The following is a 16,112-nucleotide window of genomic DNA, read 5'->3' on the forward strand; positions in this document are numbered from 1 at the left end:
GAGTCATATGACGTCTTTGGACAGCTCATTGTTAAGTGGGGGACAACTTGCCCTGGCATATTAGACGTTGAATATTAGGCAGATTGGATAACCACTGCAGAGACGGGTCGTAAATCTTTGGACCCCCGTCGTCCGCTTTGAGCACTCGCCCACCTTTTATCCATATCCATGGTCCATTGGATGCTGCAGTGACACCTGAGGATGATATAACAACTGTTCTATATGGTGCACTTCTCGTCCATCTTTTTTCACTCTCGTAATGTGACGTCAATACACATAGAATATATAGAATAGGTCTTCCTTGTCGTCTTTTGATTGGGCGAATGTTTATCCTATTTTTGTTTTCCTCTATTATTCGAAGATTGCCTCATTGTCATCTTCTTGCGCTGCAGGAACAGAGTGATGCCATATGAGCTTTGAGTGACGGTTGCTGTCCATTCATGGGATTTCATATCTCATCAGAGCAATTTTCTGTTTTTTCCCCTTTTTTTTCCCTTTCCAACTTTCTAGTTCATATCAAGTACTTATATGCAACTGTTTTCTTGTATACTTCATGATAGTAGTGTAGTGGATGCCGCGGGTCATCTAGCTGATCCCGGTCAGAATCATCTAGATCTCGGTATGATAAATATTTTGCGCCGTGGTTGGCAACTAGCTCGGGACATGCCGACCACCAGCAACCACAATAACACTTGCCTAGTGGTAACAGGAATATTGACTGTCTTAATGTAATTTAGAAAGGATTGTTCTTAGTATAATATAGTTTATATCTACATGAGAAAGATGCAATTTGGGGTGAAATGCCAAGAGTCAACCAATCAATAAACTAACCGCACAACTTGGAACATGGAATTCTCGGCCCGCAAATCAATAAGAGAACAGGGGCAATTGGTTTAGTGGTATAATACCCCCTTAGCAGTTCCAAAAAGGTTGCTGTAAAAACATTGGGGGTGGTCCAGGGTTCGATTCCCTGATTGTCCATCCATTCTCTTTTTCTTTTTTCTCCCCTTTTTTTTCCATCCGCCCCCCACACCCCTCATTTGCCTTGTTTGAATCACGATAGGTAGTTGTTGCTCTGAAAGGCACGCTGAGCAAACTCACGACATCTGTACAAACTCCAACCAATATATGGAACATGGAGATAGATTAATTAATACAAGTCAGATATCATAAAAATAAAACGGGGAAACAAACATGAAACAAATGCATGTTCACTACAGATTATAGACTGGCCCGTATGATGATTCTAGGGGACCAGGAGTAAAAAATTTTTTTTAAACAGGTCCCATTGCCAGAAATATTATTTGTCCCTGGCTGGATATTCCCCCAGTATGATGATATAAAATTAAAGACCCATTTGTTCTTTGAATTTAGTGTCGCGTTTTTTTATTCCTAGTAAATATCTTATATATATATACAAAGCAGCGGACAAAAGCTCCTAGGCTGGAAGAAGGGAAATCAAGGTAGACAAGGAAACGAACAAACAAGACAGACGAAGTAGAGAATAAACAGATTACAGCAAATGGAGATATTCAACACTTTGCACAGGGAATGTTGAAATGATAAAAATATAAAAAAAAATATATAGATTCTAATAAAATAGAATTCAATCTGAGAGACTTTTGTTGCCACAACTGTGTAACAAAAAGACCCAGCACAGGGTAGGAGCTCGGAGGCCCAATGCCAAATTACCACAGTTTGGCAAGTTTCTTCCTTTCTGAGGCTCATGTAGATCATGCCGAGGAGAAAACATCGAAATTGGCTTGAATTATTGGAGCAAGTGATCCTTGTTGGTACGGGGTTGCTCTCCGTTTTCGTTCACACCATCGAAGTCGAAAATAAGAATACTTAGCCAATCGAACAGTGCAATGTCCTTGCATTCCTTGGAGTGATTGATTCATGGCTTGTTTGGACGGTTTAATTGCATTGCCTCTCGGAAGCGAAGAATCTTCCAACGGCGCCCGTCGATTGTCGCAGCAGCGTGTGTCTGAGGAGCAATCGGGGGTTTCCGACCGTCAAATCGCAAAGTTTTTATATTCTTGTACTCGAGAACCTAATACAGACCCTCATCACCCAGCTCCATACTCGCTCTTTCAAATATAAAAAAAAAAAAAAAAAAAAAAAAATCTGGAAGGAACCGTGATTTCATAAGTGATGTGACCAAGCACGCTGTATGTGCAAATTGAGCGCGAAGCCAACGTTGATAATCCCAGTCAACCCAGCCAGGGAAATCATCCACCTGCCTCAATATCTTATGCCAACGAAGCAAAGGGATATATAAGTCCCGGTAGATATTTCTGCTCTTGCTCGGGCCTCCCAGAATAGTCTCGAGACAATACATTCATTCAAAAAGTCTAAGAGAACAATTCCTTTTAAATCCGTTTTCTTTGGACTCGGGATCCTGCACAATCAAGACATTTCTTGGGTGTAAGATCACGAAGGAATACATGCTTGGTATAAATGTTGGATTCAGCCTCAATAATGTATTTTATAATTTGTTCCCGTTCCGGCTGGGAGAAACCCCGCGAGCGAAGCTCCTGGGTTGAAGAGCCAGGAATGCACTCAATCAGAACGAGCCGAACAATGTGTGAGGATGACTCATCCGTGGGTAGTTCGTGAATAATGTGGTATTTGGCAAGAAGAAAAGGGTCCACTCCATCATCAGTGTGATCAAAGTAGAGAGGATCATACAGCCTGGCAACTGCAGTCGTAATACCCTCAGTGGCAATTGGATAACTGGGGCTTGCATTGACAACTCTGACAGCAAGAATTTGGGCCCAGTGGTTTTCCCCAACCCGGATTCCATGAATCACATCAAAAGTGACCATAGTGTCTCCATATGAGCCACGTAAGGGAGGGTGCAGAATGCCACGATGGGTTGGAGGTACAGTCTGCTCATGTCTGGTTGTTCTTAACGACTCTTGCCAGGGCGTATAAGTACTTAGCACTCGCAGGTGCAGTAGGGAGCGTCGAAGAATATGTAACTACTCCATAGATAGCTGAAAATTCGGCTGTAAATGAACAAAGATAAAATCCTGATATCTCAGTAAACTGTTATGTGCTAGAAAGACTGTGGGGGGCGCTAGTCTGCAATAGGTATGTCAAAATCACTGAATCTACTATGTTAGTAGCACGGCAAGTTTGTAGAACGGGAAAACCAAATTGTGGGTGTCTGTATGCAGGAAAAAGTCCCTCTACATAGTACACGAGAAATTTCAATGGACATCCCCCAAACAAATCCAGTCTTCAACGGCCGAAGTTATGAGACATTGGTGAATACCAAGTTAGTATCTAACCCGACAACCAAGCTCCAGTCTTTTACAGTCTCACACCGCCACAACCACAGCCGGTGACTTTGCAACAAGCTTACTCACCTGGCCGACGATGAGGTGGGAGCTCACACGGAGAATGAATGGACAGAATCGCCGAAACGGCTGAGGCACATGATGCGGGGAAGCAACCTTGGAACGGAGCGCCCTCCAATTAGAGCTCCGATGCGGCTCTCAGCCCTGGACCATGGCTTTGGCCCGGACCCACTTGTCTTGGCACCGAGGGAGCTGCGGCTCCGGAGCGGCATCTTTGCGGCAAACCGTCTTATATTAATATCTCCAAGATCTTCCCCTTCCTCCCTTTTTGGCATTATCTTTTTGGCATTACCTTTTCACCATCTGTCTTCATACGGGCTGATACCTCTGGCGCCAAGCTCGATCTACATTGTTACATTGTTCCTATCTTATCGCTGCAGCCCTTAGACATAGCTACTGGCATAGCTTCGACTGCGCTGTTGGCTGGCCAGTTAGCTAAGTGACTGGTTACTGGTGGTTACACGCTTCCGAAATCCTTTCTTTCTCCATCTGCATACCCACGATGGCCGCCATCTCTCGATCAGTCTCCAGCTTGGGCGCCGGTCTAAAGAGGCTTTCACAGCTTCAATCGGGCCGGTCGTTCGCTACCACACAGAACCTTCGTGCCAGTGCTGCCGCGACCAAACCATTCTTCCCCGGCGAGCCAACCGGCCCCATTGTGAAAACACCCATCCCTGGCCCCCAAAACCAAAAGGCATCTGCGGAACTAGGAGAGGTCTTCGATACTAGAAGCATCAATATGATTTCAAATTATGATGTTAGCATCGGAAACTAGTAAGTGGAGCATGCCCCAAGACCACCCTAAACTGGTGAATATATCTTTTGGGAAGCATTTTTCTTTTAACCTGTTCTGCTACGATGTAGTATTGCTGATCTTGACGGAAATATTCTATTGGATGTGTAAGTTCTTAGTGTGTTAACCGTTTTAAATTGAGATCACATTCCAAATGTCGTGGGAATTGACTGTGCTAAACACACACACATCCCCCCTAGATATGCCCAAATTGCCTCAATCCCGGTTGGTTACAATAACCCTACCTTAATTGCCGCTGCGAAGTCTCCACAGATGGTGAACGCTCTGGTCAATCGTCCTGCACTAGGGAACTTCCCGTCCCACGATTGGGCAGCTATCCTCAAGTCCGGTATGCTCACTGTCGCACCCAAAGGCCTCAACCAGGTGTTCACTGCCACGGCTGGCTCTGATGCCAACGAAACCGCTTACAAGGCTGCGTTTATGTACCACCGACAATCTGTACGTGGTGGCCCCGAGGTCGAATTCACCGAGGCCGAGATTGCATCCACCATGTTAAACCAGGCTCCTGGTTCCCCACCCCTGTCTATTATGTCCTTCAAAACTGCTTTCCACGGCCGTCTTTTTGGTACCCTTTCCACCACGAGAAGCAAGCCGATCCACAAACTAGATATCCCTGCATTCGACTGGCCCCAGGCTCCATTCCCGGTCCTGAAATACCCTCTAGAGGAATTCGCCGCGGAGAACGCCCAGGAGGAGAAGCGATGCTTGGCAGAAGTTGAACGTATCATCAAAGAATTCCATAACCCTGTCGCTGCTATCGTCGTTGAGCCTATTCAATCCGAAGGTGGAGACAACCATGCCTCCCCGGCTTTCTTCCAGGGCCTGCGCGAGATTACAAAGCGAAACAACGTCCTCATGATCGTTGACGAGGTACAAACCGGCGTTGGGGCCACTGGAAAGTTCTGGGCCCACGACCACTGGAACCTCCAAACCCCACCAGATATCGTCACTTTCTCCAAGAAGGCCCAGGCTGCTGGATACTTCTACGGAGACTCCCTCCTTCGCCCCAACAAGCCATACCGTCAATTCAACACGTGGATGGGTGACCCAGCTCGTGCCCTTATCTTCCGCGCAATCATCGAGGAGATCAAGCGCTTGGATTTGGTCAACCACACGGCTGCCACGGGCGACTACCTATATGCCGGCCTCGAGCGCCTAGCGAAGCAATACCCCAACGAATTCCAGAATCTGAGAGGCAAGGGCCAGGGCACTTTCATTGCCTGGGATAGCCCGCAGCGCGATGCTATCTTAAAAAAGGGGAAGAGCGTTGGTATCAACATTGGCGGCTGTGGCGACCGGGCCGTGCGATTGCGGCCCATGTTGGTTTTCCAGAAACATCATGGTAAGATATTAAAACTGTGTGGCCCTTAGTATCCATGTTTTGGTGATAGGAATGAAGCTAACATATACCGTGTGCGCGTGTGTGTCTGTGTGTGAATTAGCTGATATACTTCTCGAGTCGCTGGAAAAGATCGTGAAGTCTTAAAGCAATTTGTGCAATTGTGACTTTCCATTTTCCAATATTTAATGTCTATATTTATTTTCATATTTATATTTATTTTCAAACTGTTTATTATCATTTAACTTTCCTGGAACATGCTTCTTAAGCTCGTTTTGCGTTTAAAAATATTGCTTACCTCCCGGTGGTAAATTTGTCTTTGCTTTTCCCGCTCCCTTTGTTCCGCGGGTTTGGTAGTTGGCATTGTTTAATTTTGTTTACCCCAAGGTTATAATACTCCGGACTAAAGTCCATATTGTTAAGTTTTTGTAGTTAAAAAAAATTGTGGTGGGCGAATTTGTTTTGAAACGAAGCTGTACAGGACACCAAAATCCAAGATATCGAAATACAGGAGATATACTCAATTTTGAAAACCTTTTCCTAATCCGGTCAAAACTAAACACCGTCTATTAAAAGCAATCGCGATAAAAGCAACACAGGATATATATCCCCCTAGAACCGCAAACTCCAATTGCAAAAGCCATCGCTTTAAAAAAAAAAAAAAAAAAAAAATTCTATCCTGTCTCACCCAAATATCCAACCCCCTGCACGGGAAAAAGCAAAATACAAAACAAAACAGGCTTCTCAACCTTCCTCGTCAACCGAGCTTCCGTCTCTCCTAAATACGACAGAAATGTTAAATTGAGACGACAGAAAAGGGCAAAACGCGCGGGTGGATGGGGAAAGGATAACGGAGGGTAGGAAAGAAGTGAGCACATACGGAATATATCGAATCCCCGAGTCTTCCAGATCACCTAGGACACCTGGCGGCAACTACAAGCAAAAGAGACATGTCAGTCAGTCAACATTCTTCAACATATCAACAAAATCAAAACCAAACAAAGAAAAAAACACGAAAAAGCATCCTCAAATCCTCATCACAAAACAACCGTTCCCATCTCTCCATGTCCCCTAATATCTCATCCTCCCAAAATATCAACGGCGTTTACTCTACTTACCGTTCCCGTCACCTTAACCGCATACGTGCCAGGCACATACCCTTCCAACCTCTGCCAGCGCGCCACCCACGACGCCTGCTGGTCCGCTAGTGTTATCAGGCCCTCGAACACCTGGGATGTGCATTGTTGGATCTTTTCGCCGTTACCGGCTAAGCCGAGGATGTGGTCGCAGTTTGGGCAGCCTTCACGCATGAATTTCTGGTAGTGCAAGCGCCACAATTGAGGAGAGCTTTGTTAGTGATTTGTATTAGGGGAAAGGAGAGAATATGGGGGGAGGTCGAGGTGTATCTGGGCGTACACTGTGCACCTGGACGATTGAGCAGACCATGCAGGCACGGAGGGATCGCTGTTGACCCGTGGGGACGTAGAAGGAAGACATGATGATTTCCTTCTTCTTCTTCTTCTTTTTCTTATTCGCCGCCTCCGCCTCCGTTTTCTTCTTAGTCTTGTCTCCCTTGCGGTTCCGCCTTGGGGTGTGTGTGCCGGTCCAAGTTGAGCTCTCTTGCCCTGTTCCTTCGACGTCGCAACAACCAATGATTCCATGGCCGAGATCAACGCTGACATAAGCCATCGACTGAAACTTTCCTATTAGTCCCAAAAAGGATTAGGCGCAGCGTGTTCCTGGCTCCGAACAACGGAACATTTCGACTTCTCATCTTCATTCCATCACTTTCCAATCCGCGGCACTAGTGATCTGACACTCCTTGTCCCGACATAAAACATCTTTTCTTCCAGCGTTCTGTTCAACATCCCATAACATACGAACATGCACCTTCGCTGAAGTCTCAGAATATAACTACGCTACAAACGCGATCCAGAATTAGAAAATCAAACATTCTATCGTACCCCGCTCGTTAAATAACCCCGCCTGCCACGCAGCCACTGCTGGGAGTTTGGAAGCTCCACCCAGCTTTAGGTGATAATATTAGGGGGAGGAGAAATATAGAGAGAGGAGAGACATTGAAGGGTTTTTCCCGGCTTACGGTTAAATTTGTATCCGCCACTGGACCTATCTTCCCTTCCGCTCTCCGATGGCGACCGCAGGGGAGAAGGCTGCTACGGCCCTGAAACTGCAGGGGAATAAAGCATTCGCAAGCCATGACTGGATTCAAGCATTGGATTTATACTCTAAGGCTATTGAGGAATATGACCAGGACCCCTCTTTTTTTTGTAACCGCGCACAGGTATGTTTCTCGTTTCCAATTTCGGCCAGCCTCTCGTGCCTCTTCGTTCCCTTATCTTGTCCAGTTCGGTTGTCGCGAGAAGAAGTGGGGGAACACTCAGCAAGTCGAAAATGCTATGGATAAAACTTAGCAACTAACTAAACTAAAACTTGCGATGCACAGGTACATATCAAGCTGGAGGCATATGGCTATGCGGTTGCCGATGCCACCAAGGCAATTGAGCTCGACCCCGACTATGTAAAGGTGTGAGATCATATCTCCCTTCCCCCATGCCCATCCTAGTCTATACGTTAGGGGATACATCGCCCTCCCACATTCTCCCTCCCATACCTTTTCATTAACCAATATTTTTACACAAACAAAAACAGGCATACTGGCGACGAGCAGTCGCCAATACCGCGATCCTTAACCCCCGCGCGGCCCTAAAAGACTTCAAAACAGTTGTCCGCAAGGCCCCAAATGACCGCGACGCGAAGTTAAAACTTGCAGAATGCGAAAAACTGGTGCGGCGTATAGAGTTCGAGAAGGCCATTGAGGTCGCGGACCCGCCCTCGGCCTTTGAAGGGCTGGATGTTGATGGTATGATCGTTGAAGAAAGCTATGATGGCGCACAGTTAGGAGAGTCGATGACGCAGCAGTTCGTTGATGACATGATTGAGCGGTTTAGAACGGGCAAGAAGATTCATAAGAAGTACGCGTTTCAGATTGTGCGGGCGACGAGGAATATTGTTTATGATGAGCCGACGATGGTGGAGATTGGGATTAAAGAGGGGACGAAGTTGACGGTTTGTGGTGATACTCATGGTAAGAGTTTCTTTGGGAGGAATTTGCCTTTATTCTAAAACAATATCATCGTCAAAAGTTTCCGGTATCACCAGCTAACCAAAAAAATTTTCTGTGTAGGCCAATTTTTCGATCTCCTCGAAATCTTCCGCCTAAATGGCTACCCCTCCGAAACACACGTCTACCTCTTCAACGGTGACTTCGTCGACCGCGGTTCCTGGTCCACCGAAGTGGCTCTCCTGCTCTATGCGTACAAGTGGCTGTATCCGCACCATTTCTTCATGAACCGCGGCAACCACGAGACAGACGACATGAACCGCACATATGGCTTTGAAGGCGAATGCAAGGCCAAATACAATGAGCGCCTCTTCAAGACTTTCTCGGAGTCCTTCTCCGCGCTGCCACTCGCCACACTGATCGGGGGAAAGTTCCTCACGCTGCACGGGGGCCTGTTTTCGGACGATAAGGTTTCGCTTGATGATATTCGGAAGCTGAACAGGCATAACCAACGGCAGCCGGGGCAGTCAGGCCTCATGATGGAGATGCTATGGGCGGATCCACAGACGGCGCCTGGGAGGAGTCCGAGCAAGCGAGGAGTTGGGATGCAATTTGGACCGGATGTGACGAAGAGGTTTTGTGAGAATAACGGACTTGAGGCGGTTATTAGGAGCCATGAGGTTAGAATGGAAGGATATGAGGTTGAGCATGATGGGAGGTGTATTACTGGTGAGTTTATTCTATTCTCTCTCTCTCTCTCTTTCTCTCTTCGTTTATTTTCTATATTCAAATTTTGGTAGTGGACCCCATCGATCTGTTCCTTGCTGACTGAATTTCCCTCCCTTCTAGTGTTCTCCGCTCCTAGATATTGCGACAATACAGAAAATAAAGGCGCGTATATCAATATCGGCCCCGAGCTAAAGCTAGAATTCCATAAGTTCGAGGCTGTGCCTCATCCTGATATTAAGCCGATGGTACGTTGAGAACGCGTATCCATTTATATAATACATATTTTATACGTACCCCATTTCTCACATTCTTCCGCGGTCTGCTAACCCATATTTTAGGCGTACGCTTCAAACTCAATTATGTCGCTAATGTGATGCCGCTTGGATAAGGGAAAACGTGAAAATGGGTGGCTGTCTTGTTCATCCCTCCAATGACAGAGGCCAATTGACAAGGGAAGGGAAGACAAGAAGAAGAAGAAAGTGAGCAAGGGCCTGCATAAATCGCCATTCTTCGCTCATTGTTCCACTGCTATGTTGTGCAAAGTTCAGGTTGGCATATATATGATGACCCATTTCATCTCCCTTTTTGTTTTTTGGCTTAATTTTTGCAAGCAACTTAGCAGGAAGCAAATGATGAGAGTTTAAACCGACTTACCCCAACATACTTTGTCTGACTTACCATGGACGAATTTTTTTTCCTTTTGTTCTTTTGTCTATATTTGTCTATATATCCTTTTTTGGTCCCTCGTTTGGACGTGGGGCTCTTTCCCCCGCCTCCCGGCCTTCAATGGGAACACAAATCATCTCCTTTGAAAGTCTTGTCATGTTCTTTTTCAGCGGGGAGATTTCCTTATGTCTTCATTTCTAATGTCTTTTCTATTACCTGTTTATATCATTTCCCCTGCATAGCGATGGGAGAGTAGAAAGGTATAAGATCATGTTTTCGTCATTGTTTCTTCCCGAATTTGGTTGAAGGGCGCATTTTGCCCGCCGCTCCATAGTTGCCTTGGTTGTTTATATAGAGGGGTTGCTTAAGAAAATGGAAATTCAGATGATTGGCCGAGTGTAAGGTACTTTGTTGTGTAGAGTGGAAGTCTCGTCTCAAGGGCCCCAAAGGCGGAGTCGAAGTGCAAAATTGGCGCGACTTCGTTGGGTTTCAAGCAAAAGCGGAAAAACCTGACGATGATATACAAGATGTTTGCATCCTGAATATATAACTGCAAGTCCATGACTATGTAAAGCCCTTGAAAAGGGTCAGGGCGCTAGCTGGCGATTAACCTATCATACATTACTTCACAGCGCAAATCTTCCTCCTATCCCCAGTCTTTTCCAAACCCATCCATTCAAAGTTCTTCCAACAAACCTCCAGCCAAAAGAAAGAGGCAGACGAAGCAACATGGAATTCGACACCAGAACGTGTAAGTCCCTAATCGATTTTCTCCCTCCATCTGATCCGCCTACCTAGATCATAGATGCGGGGCAATGGAGGGGTAATCAATGAACGCGCTAGAGCTAAGATGTTATCATTCAATCAGCTCCCTATAGCACAAATGACACCTCTTCGTTCGCATACATATCGGCCAGGGACAGATGGCCGGTTATTTTGGTCCGTATACTCGATATACAATGGATAGGAATTACATATCGTCCGCGCCATTGGCACTTGCTGACTGGAAAATTACGTTGAAATAATAACCCAGACCGGCGCAATTGATGACCTCTCCCGTACGCTCTTCGAAGTCACAGAGGATGAAAAGAGAAAAGAGGGCAAAATAATCGTGGGAAAGCTTGCTGAGCTCAAGTACGAGCTACAACATAATCGCAAACTGACGTACGTGTCTTTTTTTTTTTTTTTTTTTTTTGAAGCTCGGCTGGATCCTACGTGGGGAGTCGGAGGAAGCTGCTGAGATCTATACCAGTATGAATTAAATTGGATAGCTGACGGGACAATTGCACGGTCGATACGAGAAACAGACCATTGGAGGATGATGGTGAATCGGATATCGCGATATATAATAAGGAGCTTGAGGAAAGAGGTGGTCTCGTTTGGTTCAATGCTCCATGGCTCTACACGGAGTGCTATCTTTGTTCGTGATTTGTCTGATATTTAAGTACAAATAGGGGTGGGAGGTGTTGGCCAATTCGAGCCGGATATACTGACTTCGAGAAAAAGATAGGAGGATAAACCTTTCGTTCTCCCTATCGACACACTGGAAAACCTACGACATATTCGCACGACAGAAGATGTCCACATTTAAATCGTCCCGCACGGCTGTCCTGGAATTGGCCGCAAAGTACAAGGAACTTATCAAACAGATCGAAAGCGGTGAAGGAGCTTGTGGCAAAGCACCGGAACAAATCAACGAAGAGGAAAAGTTGCTTTTCATGGAAATGTGCGAAATATGTCTCTGGGGGAACGCCACCGACCTCTCCCTCTTGACCTCCCTCACGTACGAAGATATCCAGAAACTCCAAGGTGCCAAAGCACGCAAGGCTGCAGAAGAAAACATCCTTATTAACGACCTCCCTCTTGCCTTTGAAATATTGAACTCTGCCAAGAATGCAAGGCCATTAGAAGAGCGCCGCGTCGACATAGTCCTTGATAATGCTGGCTTTGAGCTTTTCGTCGATTTGATTTTGGCCGGATACCTGCTCTCTGCGGGACTCGCGACTACAATCGTACTGCACCCCAAATCCCTCCCCTGGTTCGTCTCAGACGTAATACCTAGTGATTTCATGGACCTCATCTCCGCTCTCGCAGATCCACAAGCCTTCTACACATCTCCTGACGAAGCCGGGGACCCCAAAGCCAACGGCAACAAACCACAAGCCCTTTCGGAGCGGGAGGTAAACGAGCTCCAGTTCTTATTCCAGCAATGGAGCGGATTCCATGAAGAGGGGAAACTAATCATCCGGCCAAACCGCTTCTGGACCACTGCGTCTAGCTACTGGCGGCTCCCCCACGACGTACCCGAGCTGCTGGAAGATCTCAAGGAGAGCGAATTAGTGATTTTCAAGGGCGATTTGAATTACAGGAAGTTAGTTGGTGACGTACGTTCGAACAAACAAACCCCCTTCTCCCCCACGCCCCACTCCAATCAACCCGTTCCCCTTCCTAGTATGGATTCATTATATCTTACAACGCCCACCAAATTATAGGCGCAATGGCCCCCCACAACTCCCTTCACAACCGCAATCGGCCCATTGGGCTCTTCGTCGGGTATCCGTGTCTTAGCACTCCGCACCTGCAAGGCAGACACCGTTGTGGGTCTGCCAGAAGGCGAGGATGAGCGCCTCCGTGCATTGCCTGATGGCGGTGGAGACAAGGAGCGAAAATGGGCTTGGAGTGGGAAGTGGGCGGTTGTTTCGTTTGCGGATGGGAAAGCTTGAGCCGTGGTTTGTAGGGTAGGTCACCTGGTATATAGATAGAGTTCCGCTTCAAGACGTGGTGTTGGGGGGTAGGGAGATGACTAGGGAGAGAGAACGACGCACGGGAGATTACTCATCTACTCATTCATTCATGTGCTCATGCATGATGGCGTCGCATGGTATCATTGTTTTCCCTTATCTGATATAGACGGGATATAATAATCATGGATGTATAGACTACTTAATATTCTCAGTATTGGTGAGGAAGTGAGCAGCGCATAAATAACGCTCCACCGTCGTGCACCTTAGCCCCAAGATCGATAAAAGATCAGCGATATATCCACATTCGAAACGCGTGAATGGGATTACGGTTAGATATGCATTGTTTACCTACAAGCAATCTAAGAATTACAGTTACCTGGCCCAAAAAAAGGGTAGAGCAAAAGTGACAATGGTCGTTGGTACTTCTAGCGCTCAAGCCAATGATACATCACATCAGCATCCTCAAAGGGTAGAATGATAGTAAATAAAAGAAAAGAAAAGAAAAGAAAACGAACTTCATCACGAAACTGACAGGAAATAATGGTAACACCCTCAAACACCAACATCGCAACTCAATAGAAAACTTGGTCTCCACAAAGAAACAGAAAGAAGAGGATGTATAGGAACCAGAAAGTTTGGTGGACACCTGTCCTAAAAGGAAGCCACGTTCAGAGACAAAAGGAAAAAGAAAAACCATACGTAGACATGGGTATGGAATTTGGGTATAGAATAAAACCTGTCCAGCTCGTAACGTGACCACAAAAGAAGGAAAAGATGAATGCAGATCAAGCCGACCAAACATTTTCCTTCCCATCAGCACTAATTCTTTGCCGCTGGTCCCTGAGCTTGAGTCGTCTCATAGCTGCTGCCACTCTATCCGCGGGGAGTGAATCGCGTTTCAAGCTCGCAGGACTATGAAGCGAGTTGCTTCCGCAGAGTTTAGCCTCATCTCCCTGGATGGGACCCTGACGATTCATGCCTGAATAGCTAGCCATCGCCGTTGCAGCCTTAGCAGAAGTCCTCGGAAGTACACGAGTCCCGCTGATCTTCCGTCTGAGATGATTGTGATACTGGCTTGAAAGTCTTGAAGGGGGGTGTGTAGGGTTTGAGGAGATGTGGACCATAGAGGGTCTGGGGGACAATGCTGAGCGGCTTTGGAGATTTGGTCTTGGCCTTCGCTTCTCAGGTGATGGCACTGGGCTGTTCTCCACTGGCGGAAGGGTTGGTGGAGAAGAGGGTGGAATGGAGGGATCATCTCGATATGGGATGGTCCTCGTAGTGCGATTTTTGGGCAGGACGGGAGAATCCTGGGGATTAGTCGGTGGCTCGTTGTCGTCCTCGTTGCAATCAGTCAAGGTATCCGTTCGACTCCGTTTCGTGACCCCCAGCCTAGCCTCACTTCGCTCAGACGGGCGTGATTTAGGTTCCATCATATCAATATGTTCGTCAAGGGTATTTTCAAGATTGTCGCTTCCAGGAACATATTCATCTTTAACAAGGTCCTTTCTGGAATTTCCCGCCTTCATGACTTTATAATCTTGGGTGATTCGAACTGCCGCTTCAGTCCCTTTGCGAGGACTATGCTTCCCATCTTGCCAATCCTCCATGTTGTGCTCCCCGTTCAGACCCGAACGGTTGGGCCATTCTTTTGTTTCACCTCTCCGTCTAACATTGTTATGAGAAGCGTGTTCTGCAATTGATATATTGTGCCGGAGAGAATCAATCATATCCTGCATGTGTTGTTTTTCTTCGATAAAGGATTGTCTTAATACTTGCTCCGCTTCTAGGTGGTGTTGTTTTGCCTCGTCTAAACGGTTTTTGTATTCCTGGACCCGGTCCTGCAGCTTTTGCTCTTTTTGTTTCAACCTTGCTTCTTTAGTTTTCCGCCTGTCTTCGTAATTTGTCATCTCCTCCTTAAACCGGGCGAGACTTAGTTTTAATGCTTTGTTTTCTTTTTGAAGTTCGACCGCCTTGCGTTCCGAACTCTCAGCCAAGTCTTGAAGTTTGTTGGTATCCAATTTGTTGTTTTCGAATTCCTTGAGTTGGGAATTGGCCAATTCAAGTGCCTTTTCCATTTTTCGGAGTTTTTGGCGAAGGTCCTCCGAGGATGCACTATTTTCTTGAGACTCGCCATCGCTCTCTATCACCCCGTGTCGCTCTAGGGCTTTCCGTAACGAATCGGCTTTGCGCTTGTATTGTACAGCTAAGGCTGTTTGTTCGGATAGCTCTTTAAACATATCTTCGTTCGACTGATTTTGGTTGGTACCATCTACCATTCCAGCTGCAAGCTTAGAAACGCGAAGCTCCATTTCCGCAACTTTGGCCTCTTCTCGTTTCAATTTATCCGACAAACGGCGCATTTCCAAATCCTTTTTCTTCGCGTAAGACTTCGCGACCGATCTGTATTGGATTAGCTTTTTGATCTCTCGATCAGTCCTCGCTCTATAACTATCGAACTCAGATTTCCAGTACATTCCCGACTGAGAATGCGGTTCATCAAGATTTGTCGTCACATCCTCCTCGTTTTCCTCTTCATCCTCACCCTTGCGTTGTTCTTCTTTCATCCGAGGTTGGCCGGCCTCCTTATCGGGTGAGGGGTGTATTCGATCGGTAATATCAAAAAGTTCGTCATTTTCATCCTGTTTCTTTTCCCCACCTAGTTTTTGGCTCCGAGCCTCGAAGAGAGATTTGGTGGGTTTGCTTCTCTTCTTGCCGGTTTCCTCATGTTGTTTGCCTGTCCATTGCCGGCTTATATTACCATTATAAGCAATCGGTTCGAAGAGAGATTTTTTTCGTTCATTATCCACAACTCCTTCACCGAACGAAACCGTCTTCCGTCGTGTTGCCGCAGTCCCTGGCGTCAGCAGAATGCTCTTTGTGGGTGAAGCCATTGGCTGTGCAGATACATCCGATGTTGGAAGCGATGGCTGCAAATCTAAAGGGCCGGAATTTTTTGGTTTTGGCGGTATATGTATATTGGTGTCCTTGCGATTGACGGTAGGCTTTAGTGACCTAATTGGGACAGTAAGCTCATCGTCGGTAGCATCAGGCCCTGGAGTGCCCACAATGGCATTTTTGAATGCCCGAAAAGCAAATACGGGAGCGGGAGTCTCTGGAGCTTCCTGGGCTTTGCAATCGTCTAAAGATAGTCGGAATAATTAGCAATTGGAGCGTAAAAGTAAACTTGTCATTGGTAGGAAAGTGTATAGAGGCGGTGTGAAAGATTGCATACCTGCAAAGCCAGTGTACTCACCGCGTCCTGAGCCAGCAAACCAGCCCAACATATTGACAAAACGGCTGGATATCACTTGGTAGAAGGGGCAAACGAGGTCAGCAAGTGGATATCAGAGAATCATTGTTCCCGCACCATGTT

At 46.5% G+C, this 16,112-nt stretch overlaps 6 protein-coding genes and 1 non-coding gene across 7 annotated transcripts; 4 read left to right on the forward strand and 3 right to left on the reverse strand.

Annotated features, from left to right (window-relative positions):
* The first annotated feature begins 882 nt into the window (after positions 1–882).
* On the forward strand, positions 883–981 carry HCBG_11042. The gene has a single exon. It is a non-coding gene; the product is annotated as a tRNA-Ala (tRNA).
* Positions 982–1,897: 916 nt separating this feature from the next.
* HCBG_05472 (uncharacterized protein) lies at positions 1,898–2,828 on the reverse strand (the record flags this gene model as incomplete). The annotated part of the gene is made up of 2 exons (XM_045432521.1): positions 1,898–2,053; positions 2,394–2,828. The coding sequence occupies 2 exons, from the start codon at positions 2,826–2,828 to the stop codon at positions 1,898–1,900; spliced, it is 591 nt and encodes a 196-aa protein (XP_045286637.1).
* Positions 2,829–3,867: 1,039 nt separating this feature from the next.
* HCBG_05473 (4-aminobutyrate aminotransferase) lies at positions 3,868–5,665 on the forward strand (the record flags this gene model as incomplete). The annotated part of the gene is made up of 4 exons (XM_045432522.1): positions 3,868–4,139; positions 4,230–4,265; positions 4,359–5,521; positions 5,622–5,665. The coding sequence occupies 4 exons, from the start codon at positions 3,868–3,870 to the stop codon at positions 5,663–5,665; spliced, it is 1,515 nt and encodes a 504-aa protein (XP_045286638.1).
* Positions 5,666–6,090: 425 nt separating this feature from the next.
* Positions 6,091–7,086, reverse strand: HCBG_05474 (transcription elongation factor spt4; the record flags this gene model as incomplete). The annotated part of the gene is made up of 4 exons (XM_045432523.1): positions 6,091–6,296; positions 6,399–6,451; positions 6,637–6,834; positions 6,935–7,086. 4 exons carry the CDS (start codon positions 7,013–7,015, stop codon positions 6,263–6,265), a joined length of 366 nt encoding a protein of 121 aa, XP_045286639.1.
* Positions 7,087–7,667: 581 nt separating this feature from the next.
* HCBG_05475 (serine/threonine phosphatase) lies at positions 7,668–9,703 on the forward strand (the record flags this gene model as incomplete). Its single annotated transcript, XM_045432524.1, has 6 exons — positions 7,668–7,820; positions 7,983–8,063; positions 8,189–8,624; positions 8,724–9,329; positions 9,450–9,574; positions 9,668–9,703. The coding sequence occupies 6 exons, from the start codon at positions 7,668–7,670 to the stop codon at positions 9,701–9,703; spliced, it is 1,437 nt and encodes a 478-aa protein (XP_045286640.1).
* An 880-nt stretch (positions 9,704–10,583) lies between these two features.
* HCBG_05476 (DUF89 domain-containing protein) lies at positions 10,584–13,160 on the forward strand (the record flags this gene model as incomplete). Its single annotated transcript, XM_045432525.1, has 6 exons — positions 10,584–10,746; positions 10,864–10,934; positions 11,029–11,159; positions 11,303–11,415; positions 11,502–12,379; positions 12,488–13,160. The coding sequence occupies 6 exons, from the start codon at positions 10,725–10,727 to the stop codon at positions 12,716–12,718; spliced, it is 1,446 nt and encodes a 481-aa protein (XP_045286641.1).
* A 364-nt stretch (positions 13,161–13,524) lies between these two features.
* On the reverse strand, positions 13,525–16,023 carry HCBG_05477 (uncharacterized protein; the record flags this gene model as incomplete). Its single annotated transcript, XM_045432526.1, has 2 exons — positions 13,525–15,878; positions 15,972–16,023. The coding sequence occupies 2 exons, from the start codon at positions 16,021–16,023 to the stop codon at positions 13,525–13,527; spliced, it is 2,406 nt and encodes an 801-aa protein (XP_045286642.1).
* Between the last annotated feature and the right edge of the window lie 89 nt (positions 16,024–16,112).

Source organism: Histoplasma capsulatum (assembly GCF_000150115.1).
Source record: "Histoplasma capsulatum G186AR genomic scaffold supercont2.7, whole genome shotgun sequence".
NCBI classification, from domain to species: Eukaryota; Fungi; Ascomycota; class Eurotiomycetes; order Onygenales; family Ajellomycetaceae; genus Histoplasma; species Histoplasma capsulatum.